Source organism: Acomys russatus, chromosome 32, assembly GCF_903995435.1.
Source record: "Acomys russatus chromosome 32, mAcoRus1.1, whole genome shotgun sequence".
NCBI lineage: Eukaryota > Metazoa > Chordata > Mammalia > Rodentia > Muridae > Acomys > Acomys russatus.
In genome coordinates, this window is record NC_067168.1 from 34,938,379 (window position 1) to 34,958,483 (window position 20,105).

The following is a 20,105-nucleotide window of genomic DNA, read 5'->3' on the forward strand; positions in this document are numbered from 1 at the left end:
TTTTCCAAAGGACCCAGATTTGATTCCTAGCACCCACAAGCCTGATAACTCCCAACCATTTGTAACTTCAGTCCTAAGGGACCCAACACCTTCTTCTGGCTTCCTGGGGCACTTATAGGCATATTGCATACAGACAAACATGCAGGCAAAGCACCTATACAGATAAATTTATTTTTAAAAACCTGTTGGCCTTTAATCTCAACACTTGGGAGGCAGAGGCAAAGGGATCTCTGTGAGTTTGAGGCCAGCCTGGTCTACAATGTGAGTCCAGGAGAACCAGGGATATTATACAGAGAAACCCTGTCTCCAAAACCAAAAACCAAACCAAACCAAGCCCAAAATCCCCATGATAGCACCAATCATAGCGGTACACACCTGTAATTCCAGCACTAGAAAAGCAGAGGCAAAAGAACAGAAAATTCAAAGCCACCATGGACTACACATCTAAAGGCTGTCTCCACAGGGGTGGGGGGGCATGTTCTTAGTATTCACTAACTCTAAGGACCACATGGGCTAATGTTGTCTTCTGTGCTTTTACTTGTCTGCTATTAACTAAATGAGCTTTATCTTTGCAGAGAATAGAGATCCTATCAGCCAAAGCGTTCTCCTAGATGATTCTACCAAACATGACTAGTGATGAGGTAAGTCGTTCCAATATGCCTATCCATCAAGGTAAGTGACATCTTAAATGCACACAGTTGAGGCTTCCAAGAGCAGGATTCCCTCCTCATTTATCAAGCCATCTTTATTAAAGAAAGTCACTCTTCCCACAAGAAGAGTTCTGGCCAGAATGAATAAAGGAAGAATGTGTGTGAAGAGAGAGTGGCCCTCGGAGTCAGTGACTCCTCCCTCTGACCCTATGATACACTCTGAGAATTTTTTCTTAATAATTATTCCTGGGCTCTTTTACTTTTAGACTGAATGTGGGATTACTGAACATGATTTGGTGGGTGTAGGACAACACTGTGGAAGTCCTCAGGAGTCAGGACCTACCGCTAGCTAGCCCAGGGGACCACACCTGGGAGAAAGCTGACCCCACAGCTGCTTCTCAGCTACCACAGCTTCAGGTTCATCTGCATTAAACCTGGAAAAGCCCCACTTCTTTGAGATGTGGATCTTGGCCAAGGAACTTGACCACAGATCATTAATCTTGTGTCCCTTGTCTGTAGCTTAGGGTAGATGGACATGAAGACCTGACCATGGCTTCCCAGAGGCACCCCATATAACCTGTCAGGATCATAGCCTGAGGACAGCACTAAGATCAAAGACATAAAATATCTGCCAAAACACTGTCTCTAAGGTCCCCCAGGGCAACCCACATAGGCAACAGGCTGCATAAGCTATTTATGTTTGCAATCTTTGTACACCAGATACCCATAAAGAAAGCAATCTAGTTATCTTCATTGGCTACAGATATTTCTGGACTCTACTTGTATAGTTCTATATGGCTTTCATTATGTCAATCTCTCACTATTTGGTTTTTATGGCTATTATTACATCAGTATCCCACTATTTGGGTTTGGGTGTTTTGTTTTTTTGTTTTTCAAGACAGGGTTTCTCTTCTGTAACCTTGGCTGTCCTGGAACTCACAGAGATCCACTTGCCTCTACCTCCCAAGTGCTGAGACTAAAGGCATGAACCATACCACCCAGCTGGTTTTTGTTTTTATTTACTTATTTTGAGATGGTCTCACTATGTAGCCATGGCTGCCTCAAATGCAGAGATTTGCCTGCCTCTGCCTACCTAGTGCTGGTATATTTCATTTGTATACATGATCTTGCTATGAACCCCAAAACTGGCTTGCCTCAGCCCCCCAGAGTGCTAGGATTACAGACATCCTGTCACTACGTCCAGCTTGATTTTCTGGATCCAGGAACCACTACTTAACAACAGATACATCTGGAACTCTTGGTATAGCTCAGGCTGTCCAAGAACTCACCATTCTCCTGTCCTAACTCTGAGAATCTGAGGCCCCAGGGTGAAACCCTCCAATACCTCGCCCTCCCTAAATCCTATATCCTCCACATGCTTCCAACACCCCCTTTTTAATGCATAAAAGGCAAGTTTCTTCCTTAGACTTCTACCCTTCCAACAAACACTAGGCAATTCTTAGCCAGGAGGAATTGTTCACTCTCAGATTCTGTCTTGTCAAGAAGTTTTCTCTGCCAGGAATGGTGGCGCACACCTTTCATCCCAGCACTTGAGAAGCAGAGGCAGGTGGATCTCTGTGAGTTCGAGGCCAGCCTAGTCTACAAAGTGAGTCCAGGATAGCCAATTCTACATAGAGAAACCTTGTCTTGAAAAACAAACAAACAAACAAACGGCTCTAAGGGCTAAAGAGATAGCTCAATGGGTAAAGGTGCCCTGGTGACCCAAGTTCAGTCCCTGAGACGATCATGGCAGAGAACCAATTCCCAAAAGTTGTCTTCTGACCTTCACACAACTCCCTCCCAGTATACAAGTATAATAAAAACAAAATGGGTTTTTGTTTTTAATATTTTATTTAATTTTAATTTATGTACGTTGGTGTGAGGGTGTCAGATCTTGGAGCTACAGACAGTTGTGAGCTGCCATGTGGGTGCTGGGAATTGAACCCGGGTCCTTTGGAAGAGCAGGCAGTGCTCTTAACGACTGAGCCATCTTTCCAGCCCCCAAAATGGGTTTTTGTATGTTTGGGGGTTTTCTGTTTGTTTTGATCTCACCGTGTAGCCCTGGATGTGCTGGAACTCCGTCAGTAGTCACCACTCCAGGCTTAAAACAAAATGTTTTAAGAGGCCCTCCAAACTCCTGGACAAGCATTCCTATGTGTTTCCCAGACAGCTTTTTAAATTTTTTTAAATTTTATTTTTATTTTACCCTTGTTTGTTCGGAACAAAAAAAGACAAAGCCGGGCAGTGGTGGCGCACGCCTTTAATCCCAGCACTCGGGAGGCAGAGGCGGGCGGATCTCTGTCAACTCGAGACCAGCCTGGTCTACAAAGCGAGTCCAGGACAGCCAAGGCTACACAGAGAGACCCTGTCTCGAAAAAAACAAACACCCCAATAAAGACAAATTCCAGGGGCCTCTCTGATTCCCTGTTCACTGACTTCCCAGGCTGACTCTCGGCTCGTCTCTCACTGGAAGCCTCGGCCCTGGGCAGTCCCAGGAGGAGCTGAGAGTCTCGGGCCAGGCTTCCAGAGCCTAGTGGCCCTCAGGAAAAGCACCGAGCGACTGGGTCAGGCTCCGCGTGTTCCCCCATCTCTTCCCTCTCCTCACGCCCTTCCTCGCCCACGCCCCTCGTGTTCTCACCTCCTGCAGCCGCACCACACGCGACACCACAGGCACACGCCTTCAGCCGTCGGGGACGAGTGTGGAGATCCCGCCCCACTCCGAGGTGAGGCCCCGCCCCTGGGCTGCATACACCAATGAGAATGCCGCTCCTTGGCTCCGCCCCCATGGCCGCAGGAAGCCAAAGGCTTTTTAACGGTTTTAACGCTCTTAACGGCCCAAACTGTTTTAACTGTCTGTTTACAGCCACAGCCGGCCCATGGACCCCAACAGGCCGAACTCTCAGGTGTGGCTGCTCAGCGCAGACCATCTGAGAGTCTTCCTCCCCACCTCACTTCTCACCTGAAAAATGGAAAGAAAAAAAAAAAAAAAACAAAGAAAAATGGAGGCCCGCTACCCAGATCTAGCCAATGGACAGGACATTCTCCACAGTTGAGTGGAGAGTGGGGTGTGACTTTCACACGAACTCTGGTGCCCCATATTTGACGACGTCCCCTGGATGGGGAGGCCTGGTGGCACTCAGAGGAAGGATAGCAGGCTACTAAGAAGAGACTTGATACCCTATGAGCATATACAGGGGGAGGAGGTCCCCCTCAGGCACAGTCATAGGGGAGAGGAATAAGGGGAAAATGGGAGGGAGGGAGGAATGGGAAGATACAAGGGATGAGATAACCACTGAGATGTAATATGAATAAATTAATAAAAAATTTTTTTTAAATGGAGGCCCGGAACATTGGGAAGGCCTAATTCTGCCTGTGAGGGCGGTGTTGAGGGTGGGCCAGGGTGCCAAAGGTCAGGACAAGACTGGGATTCGAGAGCCAAGGCAGAGTAGCCAGAACATCAGGAGCAACATGGAAGAGATTTGCTACATCCATACAATAGTGGGCTCAAGGGCCAGCGAAAAGGATCTTGGGCCGGGCGGTGGTGGTGCACGCCTTTAATCCCAGCACTTGGGAGGCAGAGGCAGGCAGATCGCTGTGAGTTCGAGGCCAGCCTGGTCTACAAAGTGAGTCTAGGACAGCCAAGGCTACACAGAGAAACCCTGTCTCGAAAAAAAAAAAAAAAAGAAAGAAAAGGATCTTGGGACCCACAAAGGTCCCGAGTTCTCAGACCCCTGAGAGCTGTGCTCTGACCTCTATGTGTGTGCAGTGGCGTGCGCATGAACCTGAACATACAAAAAGGCAATAAATAAAATTAACAATTGAAGCCCGGTGGTTGTGACACAGGCCTTTGATTCCAGCACTCGGGAGGCAGAGGCAGGTGGATCTCTGTGAGTCTGAGGCAAGCCTGGTCTACGGAGTGAGTTCCAGGACAGCCAGGGCCACACAGAGAAACCCTGTCTCAAAACACACACACACACACACACACACACACACACACACACACACACACACACACACACACACGAGCTGGAGCTGGAGCTTAGCAGCAGGAGAGTGCTTGCCTAGCACACAGTGAGACCTGTAATTGATTCCCAGCACCACAAATGATGATGATGATGGTGATGATGGTAAATGATCAAATAGAAGCCCGGTTCTACCTCTCTAAAATTCTAGCACCTGGGAGACAAAGACAAGTGAATCAGAAAGTTAAGGCCACCCTCAGCCAGTTCAGTGCCACCACAGGCTACACGAGACTCTCACTTGAAAAGAAACAATAAATTAGAGTTAAAGTCCCACTCCCGCATCCCTAATACCATTCCTCTTTCTCTCTCCCACGTGACTTCTATCCTGAATTTATTATCAGTTTTATGCATGACTTTTATTTTGATCCCACTTTTTTTTTTTAAGTTTATTTATTTATTATGTATACAGTGCTCTGCCTGCGTATGCACCTGCAGGCCAGAAGAGGGCACCAGATCACATTATAGATGGTTGTGAGCCACCATGTGGTTGCTGGGGATTGAACTCAGGACCTCTGGAAGAACAGTCAGTGCTCTTAACCACTAAGCCATACCTCCAGCCCCGATCCCACTTTTTTTTAAATCCACAAGCAATATGTGGCATTGTTTAAGGCAGTGCCTCACCATGTAGCTGGGGCTGGCGTGGCATTCGTTATGTAGATTAGGCTAGCTTCAAATACACTTTGTAGCCAAGATTGGCTTTAAAGATCTGGTTCACTAAGCCGGGCGTGGTGGCGCATGCCTTTAATCCCAGCACTCGGGAGGCAGAGGCAGGCGGATCGCTGAGAGTTCGAGGCCAGCCTGGTCTACAAAGTGAGTTCAGGATGGCCAAGGCTACACAGAGAAACACTGTCTCGAAAAACCAAAAAAACAAACAAACAAACAAACAAAAAAAGATCTGGTTCACTGAAACCCTGTCTCGAAAAACCAAAAAAAAAAAAAAGATCTGGTTCACCTCCCAAGTGCTGGAATTACAAATGAACACTTGGCTTAAGATTTATAGCTATAACGCCAGGCATGGTGGTGCACTCCTTTAATCCCAGCATTTGGGAGGCAGAGGCAGGTGGATCGCTGTAAGTTCGAGGCCAGCCTGGTCTACAAAGCAAGTCCAGGACAGCCAAGGCTACACAGAGAAACCCTGTCTCGAAAAACCAAAAACCAAAGCCAAAACAAAACAAAACAAAACAAAAGATTTCTGGTTATATGCTTATGATAGTTCATTTCAATTGTCAGTTCCATGAGATCAAGATTCACCTAGGACAAGGGCCTCTGTGCACGCCTGTAGGGATTACCATGACTAGGTCATTGAGGTGGCACAGTTCCCTGGGCTGGCCTCCTAGAGCGTATAAAAGGGAGGAAAGGCAAAACAAAACTGAACACAGAACTCATTGCTACCTTCTGTCTTCCTCTGCTCTTTTTTTTCTTTCCTTCTTCTTTTTGTTTTGTTTTGGCTTTGGTTTTTTGAGACAGGGTCTTTCTGTGTAGTCTTGTCTGTCCTGGACTCTCTTTATAGATAAGGCTGGCCTCAAACTCACAGTGATCCACCTGCCACTGCCTCCTGAGTGGTGGGATTAAAGGCATGTGCCACCACGGCCCGGCTGCTCTTCTTTCTTTTACAGATATGCATTTAGTGTGGGATACCCAGGAATTGGTTCTCTCCTTCCACCACATGGATCCCTGGGATTGAACTCAGGTCTTCAGACTTGCCAGAAAACACCTTTACCCACACAATCATTCTCACCAGTGCTAGTTTCTACTTCAAAATTGTTTTGGCTATTTTTTTTTTTAAGTTTCATTTATTTATTATTATATATCCAATTCTCTGCCTACATGTACACCTGCAGGCCAGAAGAGGGCATCAGATCACAGTATCGATGGTTGTGAGCCACCATGTCATTGCTGGGAACTGAACCCTGGTCCTCTGTAAGAGCAGCCAGTGCTCCTTAACCACTGAGCCATCTCACTGGCCCTAGTTTCTGCTTCATGACTGGATGCAAAATCATCAGCTGCCTCAAGCTCCTGCTGTTGTGACTTGTTAATGGTGAGGATTTGTGAGCCAAAACACACCTTCTCTCCCTTCAGCCAGGGTATTTTATCAGAGCAACAGGAAAGTAACTATGACCATTCCAAAATCAGAAAATGATCCTGGAATGTTTCAGACTTCAAGTATTTCCAAGAAAGGATAGTAAATGTATACAGTTACTATGAGTCCTTTTTTTTTTTTTTAATTTATTATTTTTTTCCCGAGACAGGGTCTCTCTATATGTTATCTTCACTGTCCTGGACTTGCTTTGTAGACCAGGCTGGCCTCGAACTTATAGAAATCCGCCTGCCTCTGCCTCCCAAGTGCTGGGATGAAAGGCGTGTGCCACCCTGCTCTGCTATTGTGAGTACTTTTATATTGATATGTCAGTGTGGCTACTTACACTTGGACACACTTCCTGCCTGCAACACCAGCGGAGCCTTTTGTTGTTCTTGTTGTTCAACTTTTTGCTTTTTTTTTTTTTTTTAAGATTTTATTTATTTATGTATATAGGTGCTCTATCTGCATGTATACCTGCAGGGCATTAGAGGGTATAGATGGTTGTGAGTCACCACATGATTGCTGGGAATTGAACTCAGAACCTCTGAAAGAGCAGACAGTGCTCTTAGCCGCTGAGCCACCTTTCCAGCCCCACCCCCTGCCTTTAATTTGAGGCTGGAGAGATGGCTTAGTGGTTAAGAGCATTGACTGCTTTTTCTGAGGACCTAGGACCAGCACCCACATGGAAGTGCCCAATTGTAATTACAGCCTCAGGGGAATTCAGTACCTTCTGGTGTCTATGGGTACTGCACACATGTGATGCTCACACACATGCAGACAGGCACTCATACACATAAAATCATTTTATTTTTTCCTCTTCCTATCCTACCTCATGCAGCTTTTTCCCCTCCCTGACCTCGTAGGTGAGCTTCCATCAGAATGTTTCTAGATAGACAGCTTTGGGGGGGGGGGGTAAACTGCTCATATCTCTGTTACAGATCAAATAGAAAGTATAAAACTGAGCCAAACATTCTCAGCACTGGACCATACATCAGACCTCTTCTCCTCCAGGTAAGCCCTTGTGGCATTCACCTGAAAACACTGGCATTCCTAGTTACACAAAAGCCTGCATTAAGCAGGCAGAGCTTATGATTTTTCCTAAGAGCAACTGACCTCTGACATGTCTCCTGAATCCATAGAGAACCTTCTAAAAGTATGTCCCTAGCAGTGTTACCACAGAGTGTTTAAGATGCAGTATTCACATATTAAAGTGCCCTTTACTGCTTCCCAGGCCGTGAGTTCATCAGACTCTGCTGTAGAGCTCTGTGTGTTTGTATAAAGGCTCTCCCAGGCTGATAACGACAAGAGCTGGAGTTCCCTCATACAGAAGAAACAGAGCAGCAAGGACAAAAGGACAACAGGCTGGGTCAGCAATGCCTTGACAACAGCATTGTGCAGTCACAGCCCTTCCCCCCTTTGTTACTAAGCAACGCAAGCTGACTTCTTGAGAGTCTCTTCTCTCGCCAGATGTAGCTTCAAAAAGGCAATTTTGCCTTTTTGGCTCTCTTCATAGAAAGATGCAAGGTGCTTTAATAGGCTCCTGGGTAAGAGCAAACCCTCACCCTCTGACTAGCATAGCATTCATGAGTCATAAATGTGAAGTGAGGTCATAACCAGGCGGGCAGCGACCTCAAGCTGCCCTCTCCTCCTCCATACCTCCACACCCTCCAAGGGCATTGCTTCCTGCTCTCCTGCTAGCCAGTTAGTCTTCTAGCGGTCAGCTCTTCACTGGTCCTCCCAGACTCTGGTTAAACTTTGGGACTAACTGTTCTCTAGTTTGGGGCCATCAGTAGATTATTGTTTGTGGTTTTGTCCATTTCCTGGGCCCATCCCCATGCCTGGAACACAGTGAATGCTTTGGACTAAAATGTTAAACTAAACTGAGTGAAGAGTGAGAGGGTGTCTACAAACAGTGCAGGAGCAGGTAGGCAGTTAAGGTACAAATCTTCAGGGAGTCTGCTGCTGTGGCTGGCCTCCACAGTCACTCTGCTTAGGATTACAATTATGGGGACTTTGATCTTCAAGAGGACTCAGTACAAAAGAGCCGGGCCATAGGTACCTGATGCCACTGTCCAGGAGTGTTCTCCCAATGATATAAACACAGAACAGCCCTTCCATTGGGAGCTTTTTAATGTATATTCTGTTATTTCACCTGTGTGAATGTTGCGTCTATGTATGTCCATACACCGTGTGTGTGCCTGGTCCCCAAGGAAGCCAGAAGGTGAGATGGCCTCAGGTCTCCTAGAACTAGAATTATAGATAGCAGTGAGATGCCATTTGGATGCTATGAACCAAACTCAGGTCCACTGGAAAAGCAGTTGCTGGACCATCTTTGACCGTTTCATATATGTGTATAATCATTTTATCCTCTATCTCTTTCATCCCACTCTGACTACCCTTGAACCCCTACTTATTTCAATGTCTCCTTCAACTGGTTTTGTTGTTGTATGTGTTGTTTGTTTGTTTTGAGTTAAAGTCTGACACTGTAGCTCAGGCTGGCCTAGCACTCTCTATGTAGCCCAAGATAGCCTTGAATTCACAGTACCCTGCCACCTCAGCCTCCCAACGGCTTGTATTACATGGTATGAGCCACCATGTCTGGCAGACAAGTGTTTATTTATGATTTTTTGTTTGGTTGGTTGATTGGTTTTTCAAAACAGAGCTTCTCTGTGTAGCCGTGGCTGTCCTGGACTCACTCTGTAGACCAGGCTGGCCTGGAACTGAGACATCCACCTCTGCCCCCTATGTGTTGGGGCTAATGGTGTGCACCACCATCTCCCAGCTCTTATTTCTGATATTTGGTTTCGTTTGGTTTTGCCAGGATCTTTCTCTGACTTATAACCAGAAGGTTCTCTATTGGTTATATCCTCTTTTTGGAAAAGCTTCTATCTTGTTTGAGTGCCTCAGGCTCAGCGGTGCACATTTTTTGCCCCAGAATAGCAAAGTATATGGTAAATGAGTGTTCACAGCCTTGCCAATAGATTCAAAAGAAATAGGTTGCGTTCTTGCTTCTCGGGGACTCTTGGCTATTAATATTGTGAGGAAAAAAACAAAAGGGACTTACTGTCAGGTCCCAAGGATGCAGCACCCCACTCAACAGTAGCTTTGCCTACAGAAGTAAGACTAGATGATGCCTTTCCCTTCCACACATGGAGCCCAGAAAGAACAACATATTGAGGCCACTTGTCCCAGTGAAAGGTGGGGACAGCTTTGTGCTGGCTCCAATCCAGGAATATTGTTCCTCTTCAAATTCTATTGTCAGAAACCGAGGAGCTTCTGGCTCACCAGAAGCTGGGGGCGGGAATTAAATGGGCTTCACCAGCATTCATACCTGCCTTGTCACAGCACAACAGTGGCTTCTACGGGCACTACCGAGGTCAAGTCAAGAGTGAGAGTGCTGGAGAGTACCGCCTCGCAGCCAAGCCCCCGCCTCCAGAAGTGTTCCTGCAGAGATGTGAGGTACAACGCCTTCCTGAGGGCAGTGGGAAGGGCTCTTCCTGTCTCTTGTGGGCCCCCAAGAGCACCACCTCAGCCTTTGCAGAGCTAGACTGACAAGGCAGGCACCAGGGAACAATCTATGTCAAGGCTATCAAGATGTCTGGGACCTTGGCCCTGACATACCAGATCTCTACCAAAAGGGTATAGGAGAGCAGACACCAAACTGGGTAGTTTTGTTTATGGCTCCTTCTGGATGGCAGAAAGTTCCAAGACAAGGTGGGGTATGTGGCAATGGGAATTAGAGTTTTTAGAATCTAGGAATCTTGAATTTTGCTGAACTTCCCTTAATTTCAGATTCTTTGAGGCCATAGAAGTCCACAGCCAGTCTCCCAGGCCTAGGACTTGGGCACAAGTAGGAAGCCTCCCCTTACCTTCCCCCTTAGTTGGCATGAGGTGGCCTGGGGGCACTGGGAAGGCCTGGGAGGCTAGGTGGCTTAGAATAGCAGAAACAAGACTCGAAGAGCACAGTAGGAGGATGCAGGTCCAGCTCTCCACCATTTTCATGCCGGCAGACAAGGAGATGCTGAGGTGTGTGCAGCAGAGTTGCAGCATTAAGAAGCACACACAAGCCAGGCGTGGTGGCACACACCTGTGATACCAGCACTTAGGGAGGCAGAGGCAGGCAGACCTCTGTAAGTTCGAGGCCAGCCTGGTCTACAAAGTGAGTTCAGGACAAACAATTCTACACAGAGAAACCATGCCTTGAAACCAACAAAGAAATAAAAAACAAACAAGCAACACACAAAATAGAACTCAGGAGTATTTGTTCACAAAACAATAGGTATGGAGGCCTCAGGAAAAGATCGTCTCACAAGATTTTGTTTGTTTGTTTAGGAGAGAGGATAAGATTTGAAACAAGGTCTCATTCTGTAGCCCAGGCTGGCCTAACTCATCATATAGCCCAGGCTGGCCTTGAACACATAATAATCCTCTTGCTCTAACTTGCACATTCTAGGGTTACAGCTGTGTGGACTTTGGTTATACATGTCTCGTAACCTTAGCACTTAAGAGACAGAGGAATTCAAAGCCAGTCTGGGGTGTTTAACAAACTCTAGGCCAGGCAGCACTACATAGCAAAAACCCTGTCTCAAATAAGCAGGCTGTGGGTGTGGCTCAGTTGGTAGAGTACCTGCCTAGCAAGCATGAAGCCATGGGTCTGATCCAGAGCACTGAATAAACACGGCATGTGAGTACAATCCCAGCACACAGGAGGATCATATACTCAAAGTTTTCCTCAGAGGCCAGCCCAGGATACATGAAATATTGCCTCAGAACAAAACTGAGTAAACAGGGCAGGCATGGTGGCACACGCCTTTTGCCCCAGCACTCGGGAGGCAGAGGCAGGTGGATCTCTGTGAGTTCGAGGCCAGCCTGGTCTACAAAGCGAGTCCAGGACAGCCAAGGCTACACAGAGAAACCCTGTCTCATAAAAACAAAAAACAACAACAACAACAACAAAAAACTGAGTAAACAAACAAATGAAAAGCTGGCAAATGGCCTTTGCTCTTATCCGTTATCCATAGGAACTGGGGGGGGGGGGGGCTGGGGGGGGCAGCATAACTGCTAGAATCCAGAAAAGAAAGATAGGTGTGGGGAGAGGAGCTCCTGAGAGGAGAAACATATTCAGCCGGGAGCAAAGGGGAGAAAAACTGTCTCCTCCCAGGGCTTCCCAGAGGTCACAGTGAGGTGTGTTCTCAGTCTGCCTTCTAAACAAGGAGAGGGTAGAAGAAAACCCAGAGAAACACTTTCCATCCGCGGTAGCTTCTTGGTTCCCAGTCTTTTGCCAGGTCCTCCTAGATCTGCCATCTGGAGTCTTCAAGAATTGCTTTCTCAGGCTGACAGCCGAGTCTTGGAGGCTGCCATATTTCTTAGCATTCTTAGCATTTCCAGTTGGAAGGACTTATTGGCAACGCTTACAAAAACCAGGCCCAGTGCCGGGCGTGGTGGCGCACGCCTTTAATCCCAGCACTCGGGAGGCAGAGGCAGGCGGATCGCTGTGAGTTCAAGGCCAGCCTGGTCTACAAAGTGAGTCCAGGATGGCCAAGGCTACACAGAGAAACCCTGTCTCGAAAAAACAAAAACAAAAACAAAAACAAAAACAAAAACAAAAAACCAGGCCCAACCGCAGCTCCAGATTGCTCATCAGCACCCTGCTTCCTTTTGAAAGAGTGAAGAAGCCAGGTGTGGTGGCACACACCTGCAATCCCAGCACTTGGCAGGTGATGTCACAAAGGTCAGGACAGCCTTGCTAGGTAATGAGTCCAAGGTCATCTTGTCCTAAACCAAAGAGAGAAGGGAAAATGAGAGAGAGATAGAGAGAGAGAGAGAGAGAGAGAGAGAGAGAGAGAGAGAGAGAGAGAGAGAGAGAGGGAGGGAGGGCGGGCGGGAGGGAGAAATATATGAACAGAAGCAATCCAGAACCTTCCTGGTGGGTGTTTACAGTACCCCTCAGGCAGCTCTCATTTCAGAGAGCAAACATCCTCTTGATTTGTTAAACCCACCCCTCGGGAACAGACACACAAGAGACATGTTTTAGTGACTGATCAAACTGAAGACCTGAGATATTTTCTGGCATTATCAAATGCCCCAAACACCACTATCTATATGCATTGCACTTGATTGAATAAATGTCACGTCTCGTGGCTCTTTCTCAGTCTAAGCCTGTTTTAATTAATAGAACTGCCCAGGAAAGGTGCATATTTTACTTTTCATTGGCTGAGAGGACCAGCTCCAGCTGGTTGATCGCAGCTGTTGTTTAAAAGGTTTCCTGAGACATGGCAACACTTTTATCTGGTTTAGAGGAGATGAAAATTTCATCTATGACATTTGGATATAGGGGGAAAAGTTTTTTTTCTACTTTCATTTTCCTTCTAAACCAGATGGATTTACTTTAGCCTTTACCTGCCTGGTCCTTGGGACCTGTAATAACAGCCCTGTTGGTTCCAAAAGGCAGACAAGAAGAGACCCAGAGACACATGGGTGGAGCAGGCCCTTTGGCTACAGGGCTGAGTGCTGTGTCCCTGTCCTGCCCATGTCTCCATCTGACAGAGGCTCACTCCTCCCTCAGCACCCCACTGACTTGAGACTGGCCAGCTTCCACAGGGCACTCAGCTCTCCCAATGTAAATGCTGCCTCTTCCTGGTGGGACCAAATTTTCTCCCCAAGGCCTCTTACTTCAGAATCACTCTCTGCTAGTCCCACCTGCTCAGACACTGACACTGTGGCTACCTCAACAGAAGGGAAGCCTAAACGGCTGAGGGACAAAGGCGCAGCTGATACTTCTTTCTCAAGGGCAAGAATACCCAGAACTGCCTGGGTGGAGAGGAAGTGACTCCTCACCAGGCTCCCACAGTTGTGAGAGAGCAGAACTGGAATCAGTGGGAGTCGATTGATTATCCTGCCCCTGGAGGAATAATGAGTTTCCAGAGTCAGGGCCGCCTCCAACAGCAGAGGCGTTCATTCTAGCCTGTGTCTGACTCTGCAGCTGAGAATAGGCATGGGAGAACCGTGCAGGGCAGCTGGAACTTGTCCCAGACTACTAGACTTTTCTTTGTGTGTATGTGTATTTGTGTGCATATATGCACACATAGATAGAGGTCAGAGGTCAGCCTTGAGGACTTTTTCTCAGGGCAGTGATCTACCTTGAGAGAACAGGGTCTTTCACTGTGTCCTCGGGTTTGCTAATTCAGCTAAACTGGCTGGAGTCCCCAGGGATCTGCCTGCCCTGGAGGTTACAAGGCTGCACCCCTAAAGCACCATACCCAGCTTCTTATGTGGGTTCTGGGGGTGGGTGGAACTTAGACCCTGATGATTGCAGAGCAAGTCCTGTGAGGACTGACCTAGTTCCCCATACCCTTTGTGCTGGGATTACAGGTGTGCACCACTGTGCCTGGTTTCTAGGATATATATATCTCACATTTATTTATTTGTTTTACACATGTGCACATGTGCACTGAGCCACCTTAGATTTGTTTCCACTGAAGTGATTATACATTAATAAGAGCTTAGAAGGAATTCTGCATTTTGCCCAGTTTTCTCTCAACAGCAACATTTTACAAAGCTATAGTAATTGGCATGATTGCAATTCACCAATTTCATTCAAATTGTCACAGTTTTACTTGTGTTGGGGTATGTGTACTAAGAGCTATAGAATGTTATCCAGTGTGAGTCCACACAGCTACCACAGAGTTAAGTTTCTGACCAACATCACAAAGACGCTTGATGCTGGCCTTTTTTGTTTGTTTTTTGTGGTAGGGTTTCTCTGTGTAGCCTTGGCTGTCCTGGACTGCCTTTGTAAACCAGGCTGGCCTCAAACTCACAGTGATCCACCTGCCTCTGCCTCCCAAGTACTGGGATTAAAGGCATGTGCCACCACTGCCTGGCTGATCCTGGCCTTTTACCCACATAGCCACCTGCCTCCTGGGCCTCTAGCCTCCCAATTCCTACCAAACTGCCTTCACTTCTAAAAAATGTTGGGCCAAGTATGGTGGTATATGCTTACAATTCTTTTGTTGTTGTTGTTTTTGGGTTGTTGTTTTTCTCAAGACAAGGTTTCACTGTGTAGCCTTGGCTGTCCTGGATTCCCTTTGTAGACCAGGCCGGTCTCGAATTCACAGCCACAGCAATCCACCTGCTTCTGCCTCCTGAGTGCTGGGATTAAAGGTGTGCGCCACCATGCCTAGCTATGCTTACAATTCTTATACTCAGAAGGCTGAATGCAGGCAGCCTGTAAATCCCAGGTCAGAAAGGCTTACACAGGGAGGAGGTCTCGTCTTTATAAAAAACAAAACAAAACAAAAAACAACCCAGGAATTGTGGCCCATTGAGGCCCACTGCCATAATCCCAGCACTTGGGAGGTTGAGATAGAAGATTTCTGTTTGAGACTAGCCTAAGCTACATGGTGAGTCTAGGATTGTCTGGGCTGCAGAGTGAAACCCTGTTCCAACAAATCAATGACTTAAAGGGAAAAACTGCCATGTAAGTGTAATAATACAGTATGCAACCTTGGAGATTGGCTTTCCTGGCACAGTGCAATTTCCTGGAGAATCATCCAAGTCGTTGTGACTATAAATAGTTCATTTCCTTTCATTACTAAGTAACGTTCTCTGTTTTGTATGTATTGGATTGTTTGAGCATTCGCTTTATTAAAGGGTATCTGAGCTGATTCCAGTTTCAGCTCTTATAAATAAAGCTGCTATGAACATTTGGGCAGATCTTTGGGTGAACATAAGCTTTCTTTTCTCTGGGACACATGCCCAGAAGCCCAGTTGCTGGATCATATGGTAGTTGGATGTTTAGTTTTTAAAGAAACTGTCAAGCTGTTTTCTATCGTAGCCTTGCCATTTTACATTCTCACCAGCCCTGCATGAATGATGCGATTTCCCTGCTTTTTCAGTAACATTTGGCATTGTCTCTATTTTTAGTTTTAGCCATTCTGATACATGGGTGATGAGATTTCATTGTGACTGTGATCTGAATTTCTCCAATATTTAATGATGTTAAGCATCTTTTCATGTTATTTTCCATTTGCATATTTTTTCTCTGTGTGTGAAATATCTTCATGTTGTTTGTCCATTCTCTTATTGGATTGTTTGTTTTACTATTGTATTTTTTTATTATAGTCTAGATTCTATTCTCTTGTTGAATATATGATTTGAAAATATATTTCGCCTCCCCCCGAGTCTATAGCTTGCTTTTCATCATCATCTTATGGATTTTATAGGAAAATCTTTTTGGGAGACAAGGTCTCCCAGGCTGGCCTTGAACTAGTAACAAACCTCCCACCTCGGCCTCCTAAATGTTCAGATTATAGGCCAGGTGTGATGGTGCATGCCTTTAATCCCAGCACTCGGGAGGCAGAGGCAGACAGATCGCTGTGAGTTGGAGACCAGGCTGGTCTACAAAGCAAATCCAGGACAGTCAGGGCTAACACAGAGAAACCTTGTCTCGAAAACAAAACAAAACAAAACAAACAAACAACAACAACAAAAAAAAGAGTAGGGATTATAAACATGGCAGTCATGCCTGGCATAGTTTTAAAAAAAGATTTATTTATTGGTTCTTTTGGTGGTGTTTGTTTGTTTCTTTGCTTGCTTGCTTGCTTGCTTTTGTTTTTGTGACAGGGTTTCTCTGTGTAGCTTTGGCTGTCCTAGACTGGCTTTGTAGACCAGTCTGGCCTTGAACTCACAGAGATCTGCCTGCTTCTGCCTCCCTGAGTGCTGGGATTAAAGGCGTGTACCACTGTGCCCAGCAGGATTTATTTGCTTTTATGTGTGTATGTGTGTGCTTGCATGATTTTATGTGCACCAACGGTGTAACAGGGTGTGGAAGAGGGCTGGAATGACAAGTGGTTGTGAGGCACCTGGCATGAATTTGGTAACTGAACCTGGATCCTCTGCAAGAGCAGTAAATATGTGTAACCACTGAGCCACCCCTCCTATCATCTAGTCCCCAAGAACAAAAATATGTTTATTGCTGATAACATCTAGTTTAGTTAAAACAACTAAATATTGTTTGAGGTTGATCTCAAACATGGTCTGTAGTAAAGTGTATCCTTGGACTCTTGATCTTGCCCCCACCTCCCAAACAGCATGGTCCACCACACGTGGCTTACTTTTTCCTCTTTGGCTTTGATTTTAGTGTCAAGTCTAAGAACCCTTTACCTGCTCTCAATTCTGAAGAGTTTCTCTTTTTTCTTTTTCTAAACAGCCTTTTTTTCCCCTCCTTGGTTGGTTATTAGTTGGTGTGTGTGTGTGTGTGTGAACGCTGAAGAGCCAGGGCCTTGTGCATGTGAAACCCACTTCCTACCACTGAGCTAAACCCCCTGAATTGCCAACCTCAGTTCTAAGAGCCCCAGGATTTTAGTGCCAATTGTGTCACATTCCTTATAAGGAATGGAAGTCTGGCCAGCTCCCTCTCTCCATAGCTATCATCCTGTTTGGAGATTACTTCCAGATATACAATATCTAAGATAGAAAGTGCCAAAAGGGGAGACTGTTAAAGACATACCACAGACTATCTTAACTGAATCATCAATCCTTGCTGGAGCCAGCTTCTTCCCTTCCCTTCCCTTCCCTTCCCTTCCCTTCCCTTCCCTTCCCTCCTTTTCTTTCTTTTTCTGATGCTGTGATAAAAACCCAGAGCCTCAGACCAGCTGGGCTAGCACTCTACCACTGCGATACCCCAAATCATGCATGTTACCTGAGTTTGTTTGTCAGCCACTGCTAATATGACCAACCTGGCCGGCTGTTGTGGATGTCACCAGCTCAGGTTTGAGGAAGGAATCACTGGTGGTGAGAGAGGAGACTAGTATGGCTGGAAGCAGAGTCTGAGGGAAAGATGTGTGTCAGCTCTCACAGATCACTATTATGATTTTGGTTGCTACAAACATGACAAGCTTTTTGCAGATTTTTGGCAAACGAGATGTGATCTGATTTATGTAGTTAAGGGGATTTTTGGCTACTGAGAAAACAGACACCTGGGAGTGGGAATCTTGAAAGCACAGACATAAATAGAAAGCTCTTTGACATCTCAGGCAAGAGAGGACGGTGGCTTCAGCCAGGACAAGCCAAGCATGGAGGCTCATCATCTGTAATTCCAACATCTGGAAGGTTGAGGCAGAAAGATCTTCAAGTCCAACCCGGGCTGGATAGTAGATTCCAGGCTAGCTTGGGCTACTGTAGCAAGACTCTGTGTCTCAAAACGAAATTTAAAAAATGGAGAAGAGACTCAGATACTTGGATCTAGCTGCCAGATGCCATGGCCTGAGCTGTAGGCAAAATGGGCTGGGTGGTGACTCAAAGCTCAGAGCTGTGTTGGGAGGTGCCCTGCCATGCCCTGTGCTGGGAGGTGCCCTGCTGTGCCCTGACATGAAGATGTGGAGCAGGCAGTTGGCTGTTGAGCCTGGGGTTCATCAGATACCTTCAAAGGGAGACATATTTATTTCCAGCTGTCATTTAGGGCTCAGCGTGTGGCTGCGCTGTTAGGGAATGTGGGTGGAGTGGAGAAGACAAACCTGGTCCTGGACCACTTGAATTTAAAGTTCTCCATTAATGGCAGGATGTCCTGGCAGGCATCCCAGTGCTCCCAAAGCTTCTAGGTGGGGCAGGCTGAGGACAACAGATGGGGTTGGGGTGGGGGTAGGGTTTGCCACTTTCATTTGTCTCTACTCTCTTCAGGTGGTTGGCAGTTTAGCAATTTAAAAGTGGGGGCTCCCGAGGCAGCATGTGCAGGAGCGGGGAAATGTCCTGCCTCCTCTTCACCTTCCTTCTCGTCTTCTTTCAAGGAGCCAGCACGGCAGCATTTCTTCTCCAAGCATGACAATCGCACCTCCTTCGACAAAGTGAGTGCTGGAGAGAGAAATGGGGAGGAGTCCCATTGGCTCTGTTTCTTTACAATAAAACTTTATTATACAACCCAACTAGCTTACACAAGAAGGAAAAAAGGGTTAAAGGGACAAAAGAGTGAACCTTCCGGTATCCGTTCCACGGGACGGGACGGGTCCTTAGGTGTCTCTCTGGCCCGCGTGCTGGTCCAGCCGGTCTGCTGATCCCCAAGCTCTCTCGCCCAGGTTGACTTTGTTGTTCTCTCCTCCCCAACTGCCTGAGTCACGTGGGAAGGACTGTCTCCTTCTCCCCGGTGAGGGTCAATTAGAAAGACAATAGTCCAGGTGGGGTTCCCAGGTCTGCTTCCTGAATTCCAGACCCAGGATGGCTCCACTCAGTCTGTCACAAGGTATTCATGGGGTGCCCCAAGGGTAAAGCCCACCAAGACTGCTCCCACCTGTGACAAGGCTTATTCTTTCCCACAGAGTCCCATGGCTGACTGGATGGAGCAGGCCATAGGGTAGAGACAAGCCCTTTAATGAGCAAGGGCTTCTTAAATAAGCAGACAAGCATCTATTTCCCCATAACTCTTCCACTGCTAACTACCCCCTACCCCCCAAGAAAGAGTCAACTCTGTCTTGGTTTTCTTGGCTAGTTTGTCCAACTGTGAACAAATATTCCAGGGATTCACTCAGGGGCTTCATGCTAAAATGGATGACATTACTGAAGATGCAGAGTCCAGGCTAGGGAGGCCAGGCACAACCCCAGCATCACCAAGCTGATTTCGGATTAGACAGGGGGTGGGGGGTGGCCCAAGCAAACACTGGATGCCAAGACTGTGGGCCAAGGGCCCGTACCGTTGAGGAGGGCCCCTACTGTCTGCTGCAGGGAATTGGAAGACGGAAAGACCTGGAGCGCCTGTGGAAGCGACACACCTTTCTGCGCTGGGCACCCTGTGAGCTGGAACTGAGCCAGCAGCCGCCTCTGGAATCTTCCTACCAGACTGATTTCCGGTCAGGCACAGAACTGAGTAGGCTCCCCCAGCGCCTTGTCAACTTTGTGCAGCTCCAGCCTCCCTATGCAAACACTACCTACCAGCACAACTTCTGCCAGCCATCCCGGGGTGGCCATTGTGGTACGACCAAGGTAAGGCCCCCTGAGCCAGTCACTGAAATACTGCCTGACCTCCCCGGGATTCCGAAGCCCAAGCTGCTGCAGCACTATATTCATGCTGGAGTTTCTGAGTGTTTAAACTGGTCGCAAGCATTAAACAGGTCCAGCTGACATAGCCGCTTGTTTGGACTCACAGCCTGAGGTGTCTGGGGGCGCATGTAAGCAGCTCTCTCTACCAGGTCCTGTGTCTGGCTCCTTGTGGAGTGTCTATGATTTCTGTGTGCTGGGCTGGGGAGGCACTGTCCTTGGAGCCACTAAGGGAGAAAGGATAAGTCTGGACTCAAGAGTCCAGAAAGGGGCCAGGTGTGGTAGCGCACGCCTTTAATCCCAGCACTTGGGGGAGGCAGAGGCAGGCAG

The 20,105-nt window shown here is 47.1% G+C and overlaps 1 protein-coding gene and 1 pseudogene across 1 annotated transcript; one reads left to right on the forward strand and one right to left on the reverse strand.

Annotated features, from left to right (window-relative positions):
- Positions 1 to 1,287: 1,287 nt before the first annotated feature.
- On the reverse strand, positions 1,288 to 1,413 carry LOC127184506 (uncharacterized; annotated as a pseudogene).
- A 6,856-nt stretch (positions 1,414 to 8,269) lies between these two features.
- C32H3orf84 (chromosome 32 C3orf84 homolog) lies at positions 8,270 to 19,878 on the forward strand. Its single transcript, XM_051140486.1, has 4 exons — positions 8,270 to 8,296; positions 10,098 to 10,211; positions 18,536 to 18,592; positions 19,443 to 19,878. The coding sequence occupies exons 1-4, from the start codon at positions 8,270 to 8,272 to the stop codon at positions 19,857 to 19,859; spliced, it is 615 nt and encodes a 204-aa protein (XP_050996443.1). The 3' UTR covers positions 19,860 to 19,878.
- The last annotated feature ends 227 nt before the right edge of the window (positions 19,879 to 20,105 follow it).

Excerpts from the sequence above, each read along its gene's own strand:
- C32H3orf84 (XM_051140486.1), top strand. The coding sequence starts at position 8,270 with ATGCAAGGTGCTTTAATAGGCTCCTGG. Across the intron at positions 10,212-18,535 it reads TGTTCCTGCAGAGATGTGAG|GAGCCAGCACGGCAGCATTT; the intron begins GTACAACGCCTT and ends TCTTCTTTCAAG. Across the intron at positions 18,593-19,442 it reads ATCGCACCTCCTTCGACAAA|GGCCCCTACTGTCTGCTGCA; the intron begins GTGAGTGCTGGA and ends ACCGTTGAGGAG.